This window comes from Pan paniscus, chromosome 1 (genome assembly GCF_029289425.2).
Source record: "Pan paniscus chromosome 1, NHGRI_mPanPan1-v2.0_pri, whole genome shotgun sequence".
Classification (NCBI taxonomy): Eukaryota; Metazoa; Chordata; class Mammalia; order Primates; family Hominidae; genus Pan; species Pan paniscus.
Genome location: NC_073249.2, coordinates 98,412,603 through 98,427,901, shown reverse-complemented (window position 1 = coordinate 98,427,901; position 15,299 = coordinate 98,412,603). Strand labels below are relative to the sequence as shown.

The 15,299-nt window shown below is 45.3% G+C and overlaps 2 protein-coding genes across 10 annotated transcripts in view; one reads left to right on the top strand and one right to left on the bottom strand.

Moving 5' to 3' along the window:
* The first annotated feature begins 3,491 nt into the window (after window positions 1-3,491).
* On the top strand, window positions 3,492-6,136 carry PSMB4 (proteasome 20S subunit beta 4). The gene is made up of 7 exons (XM_003817252.5): window positions 3,492-3,922; window positions 4,176-4,382; window positions 4,640-4,786; window positions 4,962-5,043; window positions 5,439-5,555; window positions 5,742-5,830; window positions 6,017-6,136. Exons 1-7 carry the CDS (start codon window positions 3,783-3,785, stop codon window positions 6,027-6,029), a joined length of 795 nt encoding a protein of 264 aa, XP_003817300.1. The 5' UTR covers window positions 3,492-3,782; the 3' UTR covers window positions 6,030-6,136.
* A 790-nt stretch (window positions 6,137-6,926) lies between these two features.
* POGZ (pogo transposable element derived with ZNF domain) overlaps window positions 6,927-15,299 on the bottom strand; it is a 69,916-nt gene continuing 61,543 nt past the window's right edge. For all 9 annotated transcript variants that reach the window (XM_008970393.6, XM_003817249.6, XM_055101311.2 and 6 more), the window contains 7 exons: window positions 12,901-13,035; window positions 12,616-12,788; window positions 12,305-12,445; window positions 11,438-11,494; window positions 11,114-11,226; window positions 10,810-10,834; window positions 6,927-10,667 (listed from right to left, as the gene is read on the bottom strand). In XM_008970393.6, the coding sequence (XP_008968641.3) occupies window positions 9,005-10,667; window positions 10,810-10,834; window positions 11,114-11,226; window positions 11,438-11,494; window positions 12,305-12,445; window positions 12,616-12,788; window positions 12,901-13,035 (2,307 nt within the window). In that variant the 3' untranslated portion in view covers window positions 6,927-9,004. The remainder of the gene's footprint in view (window positions 10,668-10,809; window positions 10,835-11,113; window positions 11,227-11,437; window positions 11,495-12,304; window positions 12,446-12,615; window positions 12,789-12,900; window positions 13,036-15,299) is intronic.

The window sequence follows — 15,299 nt, the reverse complement described above, 5'->3', positions numbered from 1 at the left end:
GAAATGACACCAAAGTCAGGACAAGAAAAGAAAAGAAATAGGACTACATCAAAATTAAAAGCTTTTGTGCATCAAAGGACACTTTGCAAGACAAACTCAGTTCCTGCCTTTATGGAACTTTTAGCTTAGTAAGGCAGTCTTCCAAGTTATGACGAATGCTATGAGAGGTGTTATAGAATTGAATTACAGAGGATATAAAACTTCAAAAATCCTCAGGGGATCCTCAAGGGGGACTCACATACTAGTGCAGCCATGGATACATTGGATATGTTTTCTTTCTCATCTTTCTGTTCTAGTCCCTTGCGACAGACCTTGCGTAGGTCAAGAAAGAATCCTTAACTGTATTGGAGTTGAAGGTTCAAATCCCATTCTCTTAAAAAGTGGAGTAGTGGCCCGGGCACGTTGGCTGACGCCTGTAATCCCAGCACTTGGGGAGGCCAAGGCGGGCAGATCACCTGAAGTCAGGAGTTCGAGACCAGCTTGGCCAACATGGTGAAACTCCATCTCTACCAAAAATACAAAAATTAGCCAGGCATGGTGGTGGGCACCTATAATCCCAGCTACTCAGGAGGCTGAGGCAGGAGAATTGCTTGAACCCGGGAGGTGGAGGTTGCAGTGGGCCGAGATGTCTTATGTCTTGTTCTCACGTTCTTTTGAATATTGCATCATCAGTAGTTAGCAGTTTGCTTTCTCTGACATCCTACTCTCAGGAGGGATGACTCTGGATCCTCTCATTTAAAAAATTATTTTATATATAGATAAAATATATAGCTATATTACCCCACCGGTAACATAGCTTCTAAAAGCTCAGGGTCACATCCCTGAGGTGACCATCTCCTGCCTTAAAGTGTCTGCCTGAGAAAACTCAAGGCTGCCAAAATAATTTACTTTGTTCCAGCCAATACCTGAAAATAGGCCAGGGGCAGTGGCTCACGCCTGTAATCCCAGCACTTTGGGTGGGCAGCTTTCTTTCTCTCTCTTTCGTTCTTCCTTTCCTTCCTTTCCTTTCCCTCCCTCCCTCTCTCTCTTCTCTTCCTTCCTTCCTTTCCTTTTCCTTCCTTTCCTTTCCCTTCCTTTCTTTCTTTTCTTTCTTTCTTTCTTCTTTTCTTTCTTTTTCTTTCTATCTGTCTCTCTTTCCTTTCTTTCTTTCCTTCCTTCCTTTCCTTTCCTTCTTTCCTTTCTTTTCTTTCCTTTTTTTGAGACAGCGTTTCGTTAGTTCTGTCACTCAGGCTGGAGTGCAGTGGTGCAATCTTGGCTCACTGCAACCTCTGTCTCCTGGGTTCAAACGAATCTCCTGCCTCAACCTCCCAAGTAGCTGGGATTACAGGCGTGTGCCACCACACCTGGCTAATTTTTGTATTTTTTGTAGAGATGGGGTTTCATCACGTTGGCCATGCTGGTCTCGAATTCCTGACCTCAGGTGATCCGCCCATCTAAGTCTCCCAAAGTCCTGGGATTACAGGCATGAGCCACCGCGCCCGGCCTGAGGTGGGCAGATTTCTTGAGCTCAGGAGTTTGAAACTAGCCTGGGCAACATGGTGAGATCTCCCCCGGTCTCTACAAAAAAATACAAAAATTAGGCCGGTCGTGGTGTCTCACGCCTGTAATTCCATCACTTTGGGAGGCTGGGGTGAGAGGATTACCTGAGGTCAGGAGTTTGAGACCAACCTGGCCAATGTGATGAAACCCCATCTCTACTAAAAATACAACAACAACAACAACAACAACAACAAATTAGCTGGGCATGGTTGTGCACCCCTGTAATCCCAGCTACTGAGGAGGCTGAGGCTGGAGAATCGCTTGAACCAGGGAGGCGGAGGCTGCTTTGAGTTGAGATCGTGCCACTGCACTCCAGCCTGTGCAACAGAGCGAGACTCCCTCTCAAAATAAGAAAAAAAGAAAAAAAACAAAAACAAAAATTAGCCGGGTGTGGCATCTGTAGTCCCCAGCTACTCGAGAGGTTGCAGCTGGAGGATCGCTGGAGCTGGGGAGGCAAGGGTCGCAGTGAGCCGAGATCATGCCACTGCACTCCAGCCTGGGTGACAGAGCCAGACCTTGTCTCAAAAAACAAACAAAAGACACCTAAGGACAGTGTTGAGGATGGTATCCTCACCAGTCTCTGTGGGAGGATGGAATCCTAACTCCCATAAATGCCAGCTAGCAGACATCATTGACCTAAGCACATTTACATTGACTAATTCTGTAAATGTTACTTCCCTGACTCTACTGACCCTCTGTCTCACTGTCCCCTAACCTCATTTTCCCTATAAAATACCCATTACTTGCATACAAATTGCAGTTGAGTTCAGTTCATGCTGAACTGTTTTTCCTTATTGTAGTAGTTATTACTGATTGAAATCTGTCCTTTCCACTTTAGTGTCCGGCTTTGTTTATCTTTGACAAAATTCACCAGTTTGATTCAAGACACAGTTTCCAGCCCCTGCTATGGAGTTACACTGAGAAGGAAACCCCTGGAATTTAGTTTCACCCCTACACTTCCAATGGAATTTTTCTGTTTCTTTAGAGGTGGGCAAGGGCCCTTGACAATAAGGAAACTTTCAGACTTGTCTAAGGTCCCACAGAGAGTGCTTGATCCACCTGAGCTATCACACCCCACAGGGTATACACAAGTGTATTCTTCTTTTTTTTTTTTGTGACAGGGTCTCGCTCTGTTGCCCAGGCTGGAGTGCAGTGGCGCCACCTCGGCTCACTGCAACCTCCCTCGGGTTCAGGCGATTCTCCCACCTCACCCTCCCAAGTAGCTGGAATTACAGGCCTGGCTAATTTTTTGTTTTGTTTTGTTTTGTAGAGGTGAGGTCTCACCATGTTGCCGAGGCTGGTCTTGAATTCCTGGGTTCAAGTGATCCTCCCGTCTTGGCCTCCCAAAGTTCTGGGATTACAGGCATGAGCCACCGCACCCGGCCCTGATTCCTTTTTTAATTCTAGCTTCAAGATTCAGTTCTACCGTTATCGGCTGTGTGACTGGGTAAATCACTACACCGCAAGCCTCGGTTTCCTATTTACCAAAAGGGTCGAATAATGCCTGCCACATGGGGCTGCTCTGAGGAGTACAGATGTAAGAGATCCTGTGTTCACCGATATTTTCATGTGGGCTTTTTGATAATGATACAAAAGGAACATGAGAACTGTGACTTCTAGGCCGGGCGAGGCGGCTTACTCCTGTAATCCCAGAACTTTGGGAGTCCGAGGCAGGCGGATCACCTGAGATCCGGAGTTCGAGACCAGCCTGGCCAACATGGTGAAACCCCGTCTCTAGCAAAAATACAAAAAATTAGCCAGGCGTGGTGGCAGGCGCCTGTAATCCCAGCTACTCGGGAGGCTAAGGCGCGAGAATCGCTTGAATCTGGGAGGCGGAGGTTGCAGTGAGCCGAGATCGCGCCACTGCATTCCAGCCTGGGGGCCAGAGCGAGACTCCGTCTCAAAAAAAAAAAAAAAAAAAATTGTGACGTCTCGCTCAGGATCAGCGTCTTTAAGTGGCCACCTCCCCACCCCACCTTCATGCCTCCCTCCTCCTTGAATCGTGTGTTAGAACGCTGTGATCTGGTCCAAACTCCACAGAGATGCGATGCGATGCGAAGCGATGTTGGGCAATTTCAACTCCCTGTCTCGGTCGCCACCTAGGATTACTGCATGTTCAGCTACGACCTCATCAACATGGCTGCTGGAAGTCGCCTACAGGAAAAAGAAAGAAATGACACTGAAGGATCACTTCCGCTTCCGTTGGCGCAAGCGCTTTCATTTTTTCTGCTACCGTGACTAAGATGGAGGCGTTTTTGGGGTCGCGGTCCGGACTTTGGGCGGGGGGTCCGGCCCCAGGACAGTTTTACCGCATTCCGTCCACTCCCGATTCCTTCATGGATCCGGCGTCTGCACTTTACAGAGGTCCAATCACGCGGACCCAGTAAGTTCTCGGCGCTTTCGTTTGCGTAGCGGGAGGGACCGCGGGGCCTGGTGCTGCCGGCTGGTTTTGAGAGCCCGGGAAGGTGAGGCGGGGACCCCGGGGGCGCGCGAACGGCAGGGGAGCTCAGGGCGCGGAGTCCTGGAGAATGCAGAATAATTGGAAGGAATTATAGAAAATCAGAAGCGCAGCTCAGTGCGCGGAAAGAGGGCGCAGTCCATCCCCCCTCTCAGCTCCCACCGTTCTCACTCTTTAGGAACCCCATGGTGACCGGGACCTCAGTCCTCGGCGTTAAGTTCGAGGGCGGAGTGGTGATTGCCGCAGACATGCTGGGATCCTACGGCTCCTTGGCTCGTTTCCGCAACATCTCTCGCATTATGCGAGTCAACAACAGTACCATGCTGGGTGCCTCTGGCGACTACGCTGATTTCCAGTATTTGAAGCAAGTTCTCGGCCAGATGGTGTAAGTCATCCAGAGAACAGGAGAGTGGTTCCCAAGTAGAGAGGGGAGTCCCCTGTTTTTTATTCCCTTCGATGGGATGGGGGGACTTGTTGCAGCGGGGGACTGGGAGAGTTGTTGGAGGTGGGCGATCTGTGTTTGCAATAAAGTTTTTGGCATTAGGAGGTGTAAAATGGGGGAAGGTGTGGTAACTTCTTTTGGGGATGGGTGGAGACCCCGACTTAATTCTCTCCCTTTTCTCACAACCAATTCCTTTTAAGGATTGATGAGGAGCTTCTGGGAGATGGACACAGCTATAGTCCTAGAGCTATTCATTCATGGCTGACCAGGGCCATGTACAGCCGGCGCTCGAAGATGAACCCTTTGTGGAACACCATGGTCATCGGAGGCTATGCTGATGGAGAGAGGTTCATATGAATACAAATAACTTATTTCCTTTACCACCCAACCTAGTACCTGTGTAGTATCTCTTCTGTCTCTTCTCCCCAAGTGAATCCCACTTTAACTCAGACCCCATGGTCCCCTTCTTCAGCTAAGATGAACCTAAGGTGAAATGAGTTTTGACCCATTGTGTCCTGTTAGCTTCCTCGGTTATGTGGACATGCTTGGTGTAGCCTATGAAGCCCCTTCGCTGGCCACTGGTTATGGTGCATACTTGGCTCAGGTAAGTAGTAAGTCTAGAGGTGGGGGAAAGGGAAGACAAAAGGAAATGGATTAGTGGTTGTCTGCTTTTCTCCTGAAATTCTGATATGAGGGATGGGCTGGGATCGCTATTACTGGGCAGATGGTTTTCTTTGTAGTCTGGGGGCTGTAGGTGTTGACACTGATTCCAGTGACAAGATGACATGACTGGGAGTCAGTAGACATGCAAAGAGAGGACACCCTAGAACTTCTTCTTGAAGTGGCTCTTAGCTTATTTTCTAAGCAGAGTTCATTCTGGTGAGGCAAGAAGTAGAATGTCATCTTTCACTCTTTAATGCTTTTTATACCATAGATTTGAGACAACTAGCCTGTTATTCAGCCCAATATCCCCCTATGGTTTTCCCCCAATCTCCCTAGCCTCTGCTGCGAGAAGTTCTGGAGAAGCAGCCAGTGCTAAGCCAGACCGAGGCCCGCGACTTAGTAGAACGCTGCATGCGAGTGCTGTACTACCGAGATGCCCGTTCTTACAACCGGGTGAGGGATGTGCTGGGAACCTAATTGGCGGGCTCTGGATACTTGCAATCCCTGGGTCTCTATGCTTTGAAGAACAGATTGCCTTACTTGTGTGACTCCTATTTTCACATTGGGGAAGACCTCCACCTGACCTTTCATTTAAGGACTTAAGGCGTGGGCATTATTGAATGCTCTGCTTTCTTCCAGTTTCAAATCGCCACTGTCACCGAAAAAGGTGTTGAAATAGAGGGACCATTGTCTACAGAGACCAACTGGGATATTGCCCACATGATCAGGTGAGTAATAGGGAAAAAATTGGTGACAGACTTGGGAGGTCTTTGGCTTACACTAAGCTGGGCTTTTCTGGGAGGCTCACCCAGGAAAATTTTCTGGGTGGAAAGTTTTGGTTGGACAGTACAGCTATTTTTAGGAATTGATCCCTTTATGCTTCACAATTTTATTATTCTGTCTTCCTTTTTTAGTGGCTTTGAATGAAATACAGATGCATTATCCAGAACTGAAGTTGCCCTACTTTTAACTTTGAACTTGGCTAGTTCAAAGATAGACTCTTCTTTTGTAAAGTAAATAAATTCTTCAAAATGCTTGCTGAGTGGTTTTTGTCTGACTGGGTCACACCAAGTGCAAAACTGCTGAGTACTGCCATGTGCCATCTCCCTCCCTGGTCGGAGAACCCTTGTGGTCTTGCAGCACATACAGAAATTCTCTCTGCACAATACAGAAAGACACACTAGCGTCATTTGGAGCTGTATTAGAAGCAGAGCTTCCTGTAGAAGCCAGACTTAATTTTTGTGTGCTAACTGGCTTTTGTGTTCAAATTCCCCTCCCAAATCTTCCTCCATTGCACTGGATTATCAAAGAATACAGATTTCTTAATGTTGGCTGTGATTTTCATTAAAATACCACTTTAAAGATAATCTAGTAGAACTATTCTGCATCAGGTTGCCCTCAAGTCAGCTGGGGGCATCAGCCATCCCTGGAATGGTTCTAAACCTGAATATTTTAGAAACAAAAGTCTCATTCTGTTGCCCAGGCTGGAGTGCAGTGGCATGATCATAGCCTACTACAGCCTTGAATTTCTGAGCTCAAGCAACCTCCTGCCTCAGCCTCCCAAGTGCTGGGATTACTGGCATGAGCCATCATGCCCAGCTTGAATTTTTAAAATGAACACTGTAGGCGATTCTGACACATATCCTCTCCAAACTTCTTGAGAAAGAAAATATAGGCAGCAAATTCAAAGTACAGAAATTCAGTGAGAACTGAAGGAAAAAATAAAACCATCCCTCCATTTGCATTGTCCGTAACAACAAACTTGTAAAGCCAAACAATGAGCTTTCAATCTGAAACCTCCACACATTCAGTCTCAACACAGAAAACAGTCAATAAATACATGTTTATTGATTAAACTGAATTATAAAAAACAAAACAAAAAAAAATTTCCTTCTACTACTAAGCCATGCAGGCAGAGTCCACAAAGACAACTTCCTGGCCAAAACCCAGCTGATCCACTGTTGGTATGATCTTAAAAAAAATTACCCATCAAGAAAGTCAATCGTGTGCAGAAGACAGGAACCCCAGCTCTGCTAAGGCTGTGGCTGCTGCAGAGACTACCAAAGAGGAGGATTAGGTTGTTGTAGATAGACGTGACCAACCATAGTTCTTGAACTTTCTCAAAGGCAAAGGCTGACTTCAAAGTCCATTGTCTGTCAATAAAATGGCATCAGGCAAAAAGCTGGGGAAGAGAAGCCCAGATGGATCCTTGGTTGTTTTCAGATGTCAAAGGTTCACAAAGCTGGCCAAGCTGTTTCTGGAAGGGACTTTTCCAGTTCACTATATTATAGTGTGCTGGGGGATGAAAAAACAAACAAACAAAAAAGCAGGGTGGGGTGGGAGAAATGGGTGGTAACAAATGTCACACCTGTACCACCAGGCCCATCACATCTTGAGCATTCCCCAGTCTGTGAAAGCCTATTAAACAGGGTCACCTAGAAAAAAAACAAGTTTATAAATCCATTTCCCCTCATTTTATTAAATGTTCCACTTATGTACATTTTAAAGACGAACCATTTACAAGCTTGTGCAGGTTGCCTCCTTGGCTCACAGGAGGGGAACATTGTGGAAAGCCTCAGGATAAACAGAAGACTTGGTTTTTTGCTCCTTTTCTCTGTACGGTACAGTACGTTTTGGTTTACAACCATGAGTACATACAATTAAAAAAATCCCTCATGCAAATTGTAGAAAAAATTTTCTTTCCTTGAAGCTGGCAGTGAAAAATAAAGATTCATGTCATTTTCTTTGTGCACACCCCTGTGCGCTTCTTCCTGTCAGATTCTTCCCTAAGTATTAAGAGAAATAGGGGAAAGCCACAGAGCACGCTGGATTTCAACAAGTGGTCTTGTCTTTTTAAAGTTCAACACTTCTTGAACAATTAGCTCCTGGCTGTAGGACCAGTAATCCCTTAAACAGGCATGCTCTCCATCTAACAGGATGAAGTTCAGTAAAGCAGGGACTGCCCCTGGGGGCTTACAGGATGAAGACTCAAACTGGGAATGGCTTCCACCCTAAAACTGTTTGATCGCTTCAGTATCTCTTGCTTGCTAATAACACCTGTATGATCCTTTGTCCAGAGGGATGGATGGTGTTGAGAATGGGGAAAGGGGCCAAGGATCACAAGTGCAAAAAATATTGTTTATGTCATGTTTTGGAGGGAAGGTGGTGAGGAAAAGACAAATCTATTCATTCTGGATAATTAAAGGTGGTTTCATGCATTTTTAAAGCCACAATTTTATATCTAGGGTTGCTGTAGAAACCAACATCTCTGGAGAGGGAAGGAAAGAAAAGGAGAAGGAAGAGAGAGTTCAGTGGGACTTTTTTTCCATTTTCATTTTTATATAAAAGTGTTAAGACCACAATGAAAAAAGTTTTTTATCCATATATATAATAAACCAGTTTGTGAGCTACATAATTTGTCTTTCCCATCTTCAGAAATGTTCTCACATTAACAATGATTAGATAGCATCATGCCCAAAGACATTGGCCACACAATAAAACAAACAAAAAAACCCAGTACTATGATACAATTGAGGTAAAAGGGGAAACAAAAAAATTTAACATTCGCCCACAAATAATTTTTTTCTTTTTCTTAATTTTGTCAGAAAAATACCAAACACAGTGATTTAAATTTAAAAAAAAAAAAGTCACAAAAACCTGTTTTTAGCAGAAGTGAATGACCAATGGGCCAGCTCCTTGGCTCAGACGTGATTACTATTGGTTTTCCTAATTAATCCACAAATCCACAGGGAAGTGTAAGTCAACTTCAGGGGGGAGTGGTGGTATAAAATTAAAAAATAGAAACCAAATACCCCACCTGGTATGCCCCCTTTTCCCTAAGCCCCTTTACCCTCCCTCACATGTTCCCACCCCCACTCCACACCCCCTCATGACCCCAACACTCAGATCTCCATCAGATCTAGGTCAGCTTCTTCAAAGCCATAGAAAGACTCGGTCTCACTTTCACCCTCAAAGAGCTGGTGAAGACTTTCAGGCTCAATTGTCTCTTCAGGAGATGATCTGGGTCGTGGAGTGGAAGACTCAGAATGTTCCCCACTCAGCTTCAGTTGCTCCTCTAGGGAGGCAATTAGCTCCTCCTGCATGTCAGCATTTCTTGTAGGTGAGTTAATGTTGCCATCGGGGCCAGGCAGAACACTAGCCACCAGGAAGGAGCGCTGAACTAGCTCTGGACAGTCCCCAATGACACCTAGCACTTCACCCAGCCAGACAAGCACCAGCTGAAGCAGGACATCAGAATCACATGCAGTATCTGCCATTTCCCGAGCCTGTTCCTTCCATTTTTTATGCAGGAAGTTCTTGACAGTTCTTTTGATGCATACATCTAATGGCTGAATTTTGGAGCTACAGCCTGCTGGGACCACTGCAGGCAAAGTGCTAGAGGCACTAAGCATAGCCAGTACCTCTTCTGACAAGTGAGTGCGATGACAGTCCATCACAAGCATGCCTTTGCTGCGCTGGCAAGCTGTGTGCTTCTGCCACACTCGAGTTGACCACAGCTCCATGATCTCGTCATCACTGTAGCCACTCTCCTTTGCCTCTAGCAATATGGAGTCTGGCATGTTAGCAGGCTGATCCATCTGCCCTCTGTAGAAAACCAGGGTGGGAAGGACAGTGCCATCTGCCAGAATGGCTAGGACTACATCACACCAAGGTTCCCCTGTGCCCACTGTCTGCAGGGCATTCTCCTTTCGATCATCACTGCTCAGCACCTCTGTATCCAGGAACAAAGAGATCTCATCAATAGCCACAATCATAGACAAGGGTAAGTCCTGGTTGTGAATCTGCCGTTGTACAAAATCAATGAAGAGTCCTGCATTCTCTGCTACATCCTTAGGTAGGGTGTGGGCCACAGCTCGCCGGGCATGGGGAGTCAGGTGGTGCCGCAGCATGAAACGCACAGCCCACTCATAGGAGATCTTAAACCCCCCTTCCAAAGAACGTCCTATTTTGGTGGCCTTCTGGAACAAGGTCTCCTCATTTACAGGTAGCTGTTGTTCGCGCTGGGTTAACACCCACTCAGCCAGTTTCTCTTCTGCCTCAAAGCTCAGATATTTGCCCTCTAGATTCTCCCCCTGGGAGGCCTGGAAACGTCGAAGCCAACGGCGAATACGTCGCTGGGGATTTCGGAAGTGTTCAGCTGCCTGTTCTGTATTGCAGCATAGAGCAAACAGTACTACTCGAAGCTTCTTCACAGACAGCTGCTCCTTTTTGCCAACCCCACCACTACCACCACCACCTGATGCTAGCTCAGGTTCTTGGGTGACTGGGCTCCCTTCATCCTGATCATCAACATTCAGACATGCGGCTCCCTCTGTAGCCAGCGGTGGAAGGGCTAAAGCCTGCGGGTGAGTGGGGGTTGGTGGTGGGGTTGCAGTTGAGGCTGGTGATGGGAGTGCTGGGGCTAAGGGAGTTAGTAGCTCTTCAGGCTCAGCTGGGGTGGCCCCCGCAGATTTCACAGTGGCAGCTTTGTTAGTGGGGAAGGAAGGAGGAGGGTACATATTCTTCACGTTCCGGTCATGCACTCGGTCACGAGTCTGGCCATGCCTAAAGGGGTGAGGAGCAAAGAGAAGAGGAGAAATCTCAGTTCAACTAGGAAATTGAAACAATAGTATGATAATAATAATAATAATGACAGAGTAAACACACTGCAAACCAGAAATTAAATTGTGAGGTGAGTTTTTGTTACCTTGAGTGAGCTATCCAAGTGAGTCCTATGGAAAATGAAACAACAAAAATAGTTAGCTCAGTGAAAAAATAAGCCCTCCAAAGACAGTGCCCTGGGATTCAACTTACTACATACAAATACGCTGTTCGCAGTGACCAGCTTTCCCAGTTTTATATAAACTTCAGGTCGAAAGGTTTCTAATTAGGTCCAGCACATCTCAACAGTGAATGAGTGAGGCCAGGTAGGTATGCTCCTGATGCATACAGTACGAACCTGTATCTTTTTTCCTCCCCTTGCTCAACTAATCCCCTTCTCTCCTACTTACCCCGTGGCAGGATGCTGCTGGATCTGTGAGAGGGGTTGAATACCAAATGCTTGGCCATAGCATCGCCCACAGAGGTAACAAAGGTACATGAAGTGCAGGCCAGCTTGATTCCACTAAAAAAGAGAATTGAGACTATGTAAGACAAATACAGCAGTGACACTTGAGACCATTAAGCTTTGAGGCTTAAGAAAGAAAAGGAATGCCCTCCCACTTTCTCCTTTTTCTGAAATTAATTCACATAACCACCTCTCCAAATAATGAAAAACCTGAAAATTAATGTAAAAACCTGAAAAATTAAGATGCTGCCAATAAGTTTTTTCTTACCTCACAGAATTTTTAAACAAAGCCAAATACTTGGGGCTCTTCCGTGGAACATGATTGCTGAGAAAGACAAAGAAGTGGTATGAGTTATGGAGTTCTGCTGGCTAAGCTAGAGATCACCAGCCAGTGACAATGCCCCCAACAAAAGAGACGCTTCTTCAGTGCACCCTAATCTCAACCTAAGCCAGTTTTCCTGTCACCATGCTTCTTAAACTTTAATATGCATACAAGTCACTGAGGATCTATTAAAATTCACATTCTGGTTCAGTAGGCCTAGGGCGGGGCTGAGAGTCAGCATTTCTAACAAGCTCCCACCTAATACTACTGGTACTTGAATAGCAAGGCCCTATGAAATTAGAGCACAGACCATCAAAACCGAAAAAACAGAGCCTCTCACTCTGCTAGGAGAGAAGAACAAATAGCTCTAAGAGTTGAAGGAGGAAACATATTAGAAGCAGGGGAGAAAATGAAATGAGTGCTCAAGAATCTGGCTGGGGCTGGGCGCAGTGGCTCATGTCTGTAATCCCAGCACTTTAGGGAGGCCGAGGCAGGTGGATCACCTGAGCTCAGGAGTTTGAGACCAGCCTGGCCAACAAGGTGAAACCCCGTCTCTACTAAAAATACAAAAAAATCAGCCAGGCATGGTGGTGCACACCTATAATCCCAGCTACTTGGGAGGCTGAGACAGGAGAATCACTTGAACCCAGGAGGCAGAGGTTGCAGTGAGCCAAGATCGTGCTATTGCACTCCAGCCTAGGGGACAGAGTGAGACCACGTCTCCAAAAAAAAAAAAAAAAAAAAAAAAGAAGAAGAAGAAGAAAAAAAGAATCTGAACTCTCAAGCTAAAACACTGGTTAAAAACCAACTTACTTGATCATGTGGTTGGCATAAGCTCGAGAACAGCAGGTGCTATAGCGACACAGAGAGCAGTGTACGTAAGTAGGGAAATGATTAGGGAAGTCTGGGATCTCGAAGCTGCACTCCAGGCATGTCTGCCGGCCCATGACACTCCTGTGGGGGAAAAAAAAAAAAAGAGTTCTCATTACTGCCTCATGGGTCCCCAAAATGTAGGATTTTCAGACAACAAACCCTGCTAAAAAGCTACCAGATTGCACTGTGTATCAGGAATAATCCTGGCCACCCAGTCCCCACCCGCCCAGCACTTAGAAGAAGGCGCTGACATTTTCCTAACAGCTCTCTTCTGGATGCTGCGCTGGACAGGGGGATAAAGGAAGACAGGCAGAGGGTCCATTGAGGAGGTCAGCGGTGCTGCCTCCTGCAAGGCGCTGGGAGGTGTATCATTAGAGGATACAGGAACAGTTCGTGGCTGCCCTCGGGAAGCCCGGATTGTCACCTGAGAACCAAGGGAAGTAACAATGAGACATCACCCACACTAAATTTCAGAATACTGAAAATCTCTATTCCTCCCTCCCTGGGCCTATAAAAGACACTGGCAAACTCTTTACCTTGGTGCCTGGTTTCAAGCCCTCCAGCTGCTTGGGTTTACGGAAGGTTTTATGGTGTTGAAGCTTGTGTTCAATTTTGTCCTTGGCAAAGAGAAACTGCAGCCGGCATTTGTTGCAGTGATAAACATTTCTCTTCTGAAGTGGGGGAGGGAAAAAAAGAGACAAAATCCCATAAAGGTTCCTAATAAATTTTCTTTTTTGAGGAGAAAGCAGATCAATGTCAACCATATCATTCTTCCCACCTTTCTGTTGATAATTTAAGAGAGTAAGAAAGAAATATGCAACATGACCACAAAACCTACCATTGAGAATCATCACCTCCCATGATATCAATGAAAGATGGATTCTAGTCCAGGATGACTAAGTTCTCAAATCATCCTTTCCTGACTTGTTTTAACAATTTGAATGAGTGATGTAACCTTTATTTGTATTATATCTTTACACTGCTGACAACTGGACATTCTTCTGGACATTCTTCATTCTTCTTTTTTTAAAAAAGGACAATGTACATAGTAAACTAAAGTCATACTTTTTTTTCTATACTCTTCCAACTTTGTTTTCAACTCCAACACTCAGTCCCCTTCCATACAAACAACTTATTACCAGTTTCCTGAGTATGCTTTCGTGGGCAGTCTACACATATAACTATATCACAAATACATTCATATCCAATCATTACCTGCCTCGCCCCCTTTTTTTGAGACAGGGTCTCTCTCTGTAGCCCAGGCTGGAGTGCAGTGGCATGTTCATAGCTCACTGCACGTCCCAAGTAGCTGGGACTACAGGCACGTGCCACCACGCCTGGCTACTTTTTGTATTTTTTTGTAGAGACGGGGTGTCACCATGTTGCCCAGGCTGGTCTTCAACTCCTGGGTTCAAGTGATCTACCCGCCTTGGCTTCCCAAAGTGTTGGAATTACAGGTGTGCATCACTGTGCCTGGCCCTCACTTTTTTCCCTTTCCTTTTTGTAGAGATATTGTCTCACCATGTTGCCCAGGCTGGACTCCACCTCCTGGGCTCAAGTGATCCTCCCACCTCAGCCCTCTTCTTTTTCTCCTTTTAACACAAATGATAGCACTTGTCTATACCTTGCTGTTTTCTCACTTAACACATCAGTATATACAGATATGTCTCCTGGTGAGACCATTTTGCGGATTCAGTCTGCCTAGTATTGAAGTCCTTCAAAAATAGAACCCATGTCTATGATTTTCTTTAGTAGGATAACAAAGCTCTGTAAGCTTAGGCTAAGAGACAATTTCCATGCCCCTATTTGGAAATACAGTTGTGGCAGACAATCAGCAGTCACTACTGTGCAAAGGAGACTATGAGTGTAATAGGGTACATATGTTTGTGTGCATATGTATGTAACTATTAAGCACACATGCACTCATCTTATTCTCCATTTTGAATCCTCTCTTATATACCCCTTTCACTCTCCTCTAGTGGCTCTCTTCTTGTAGTATTTTAAAACGAAGTCATAGCTTTTCATCTTATAAGGAAAATAAAAGCAATAAAAAACTCTTCTTTGCCACTTCTTCCTCTGGATTTACCTACCCTGGGTCCTCCCTTTTTATAAATAAACTTCTTTAAATACATCGTCTTCATTTCCTTACCTCTCATTCATTTGTTCTGCTGAAATGTGACTTCCCCCCTACCAACCAACAAAATGGCTCTCATCAATGTCGCTAAATTAAAGGCCTGTTTCTAAGTCTCTATGTTGCTTGACACCTTCCTGTAACATATGACATTTTGATCACACCCTTTTCTTTAAAACACTTTCTTCTCCCCAGTTTCCTTAAGGTTAAGACTCTTCTGGTTTTCCTCCTAGTACTATGGTGGTTGCTTTATAGATAAGGGACTTCAAATATCCTAAGCCTTCTCTTATTCTCAACAGGGTTGGGGGGCCCATGGTATTTAAGTTTAAAATCTATAGGATTTATATAACGCTGATTCCTAAATCTTTTCTACAACCCAGAGTTCTCTCACAGGCTTGAGATCTATTATCCAACAGCTACACTTGACATCCACAGATACTGCTAACTTACAATATCCAAACTCATGATCTCCCCCCTCACAAATATACTTTCTCTATTGTTTCTATTTCAGCAAATAGTTCCCTCATTCACCCAACTGCCCAAGACAGAATCTTAGGCACTATTCTTAACTACTGCATTGCTACCTTCACCTAATCCATCTCTACATCATAAATATCACAAATCTTCTGAATATCTCTCAACTCTACCCTCTTTTTATTTCAAAAGCCAATAGCCACTATCATCTCTCACCTAAACTACTGAAAAAGGCCTTCTAGCTAGTTTCCCTAACTGTAGTCTCAATCTTCTTTAATCCATTCTCTGCAGTGCAGGCAGTATAAAGCCTTAACTAAAGCTGAACACATC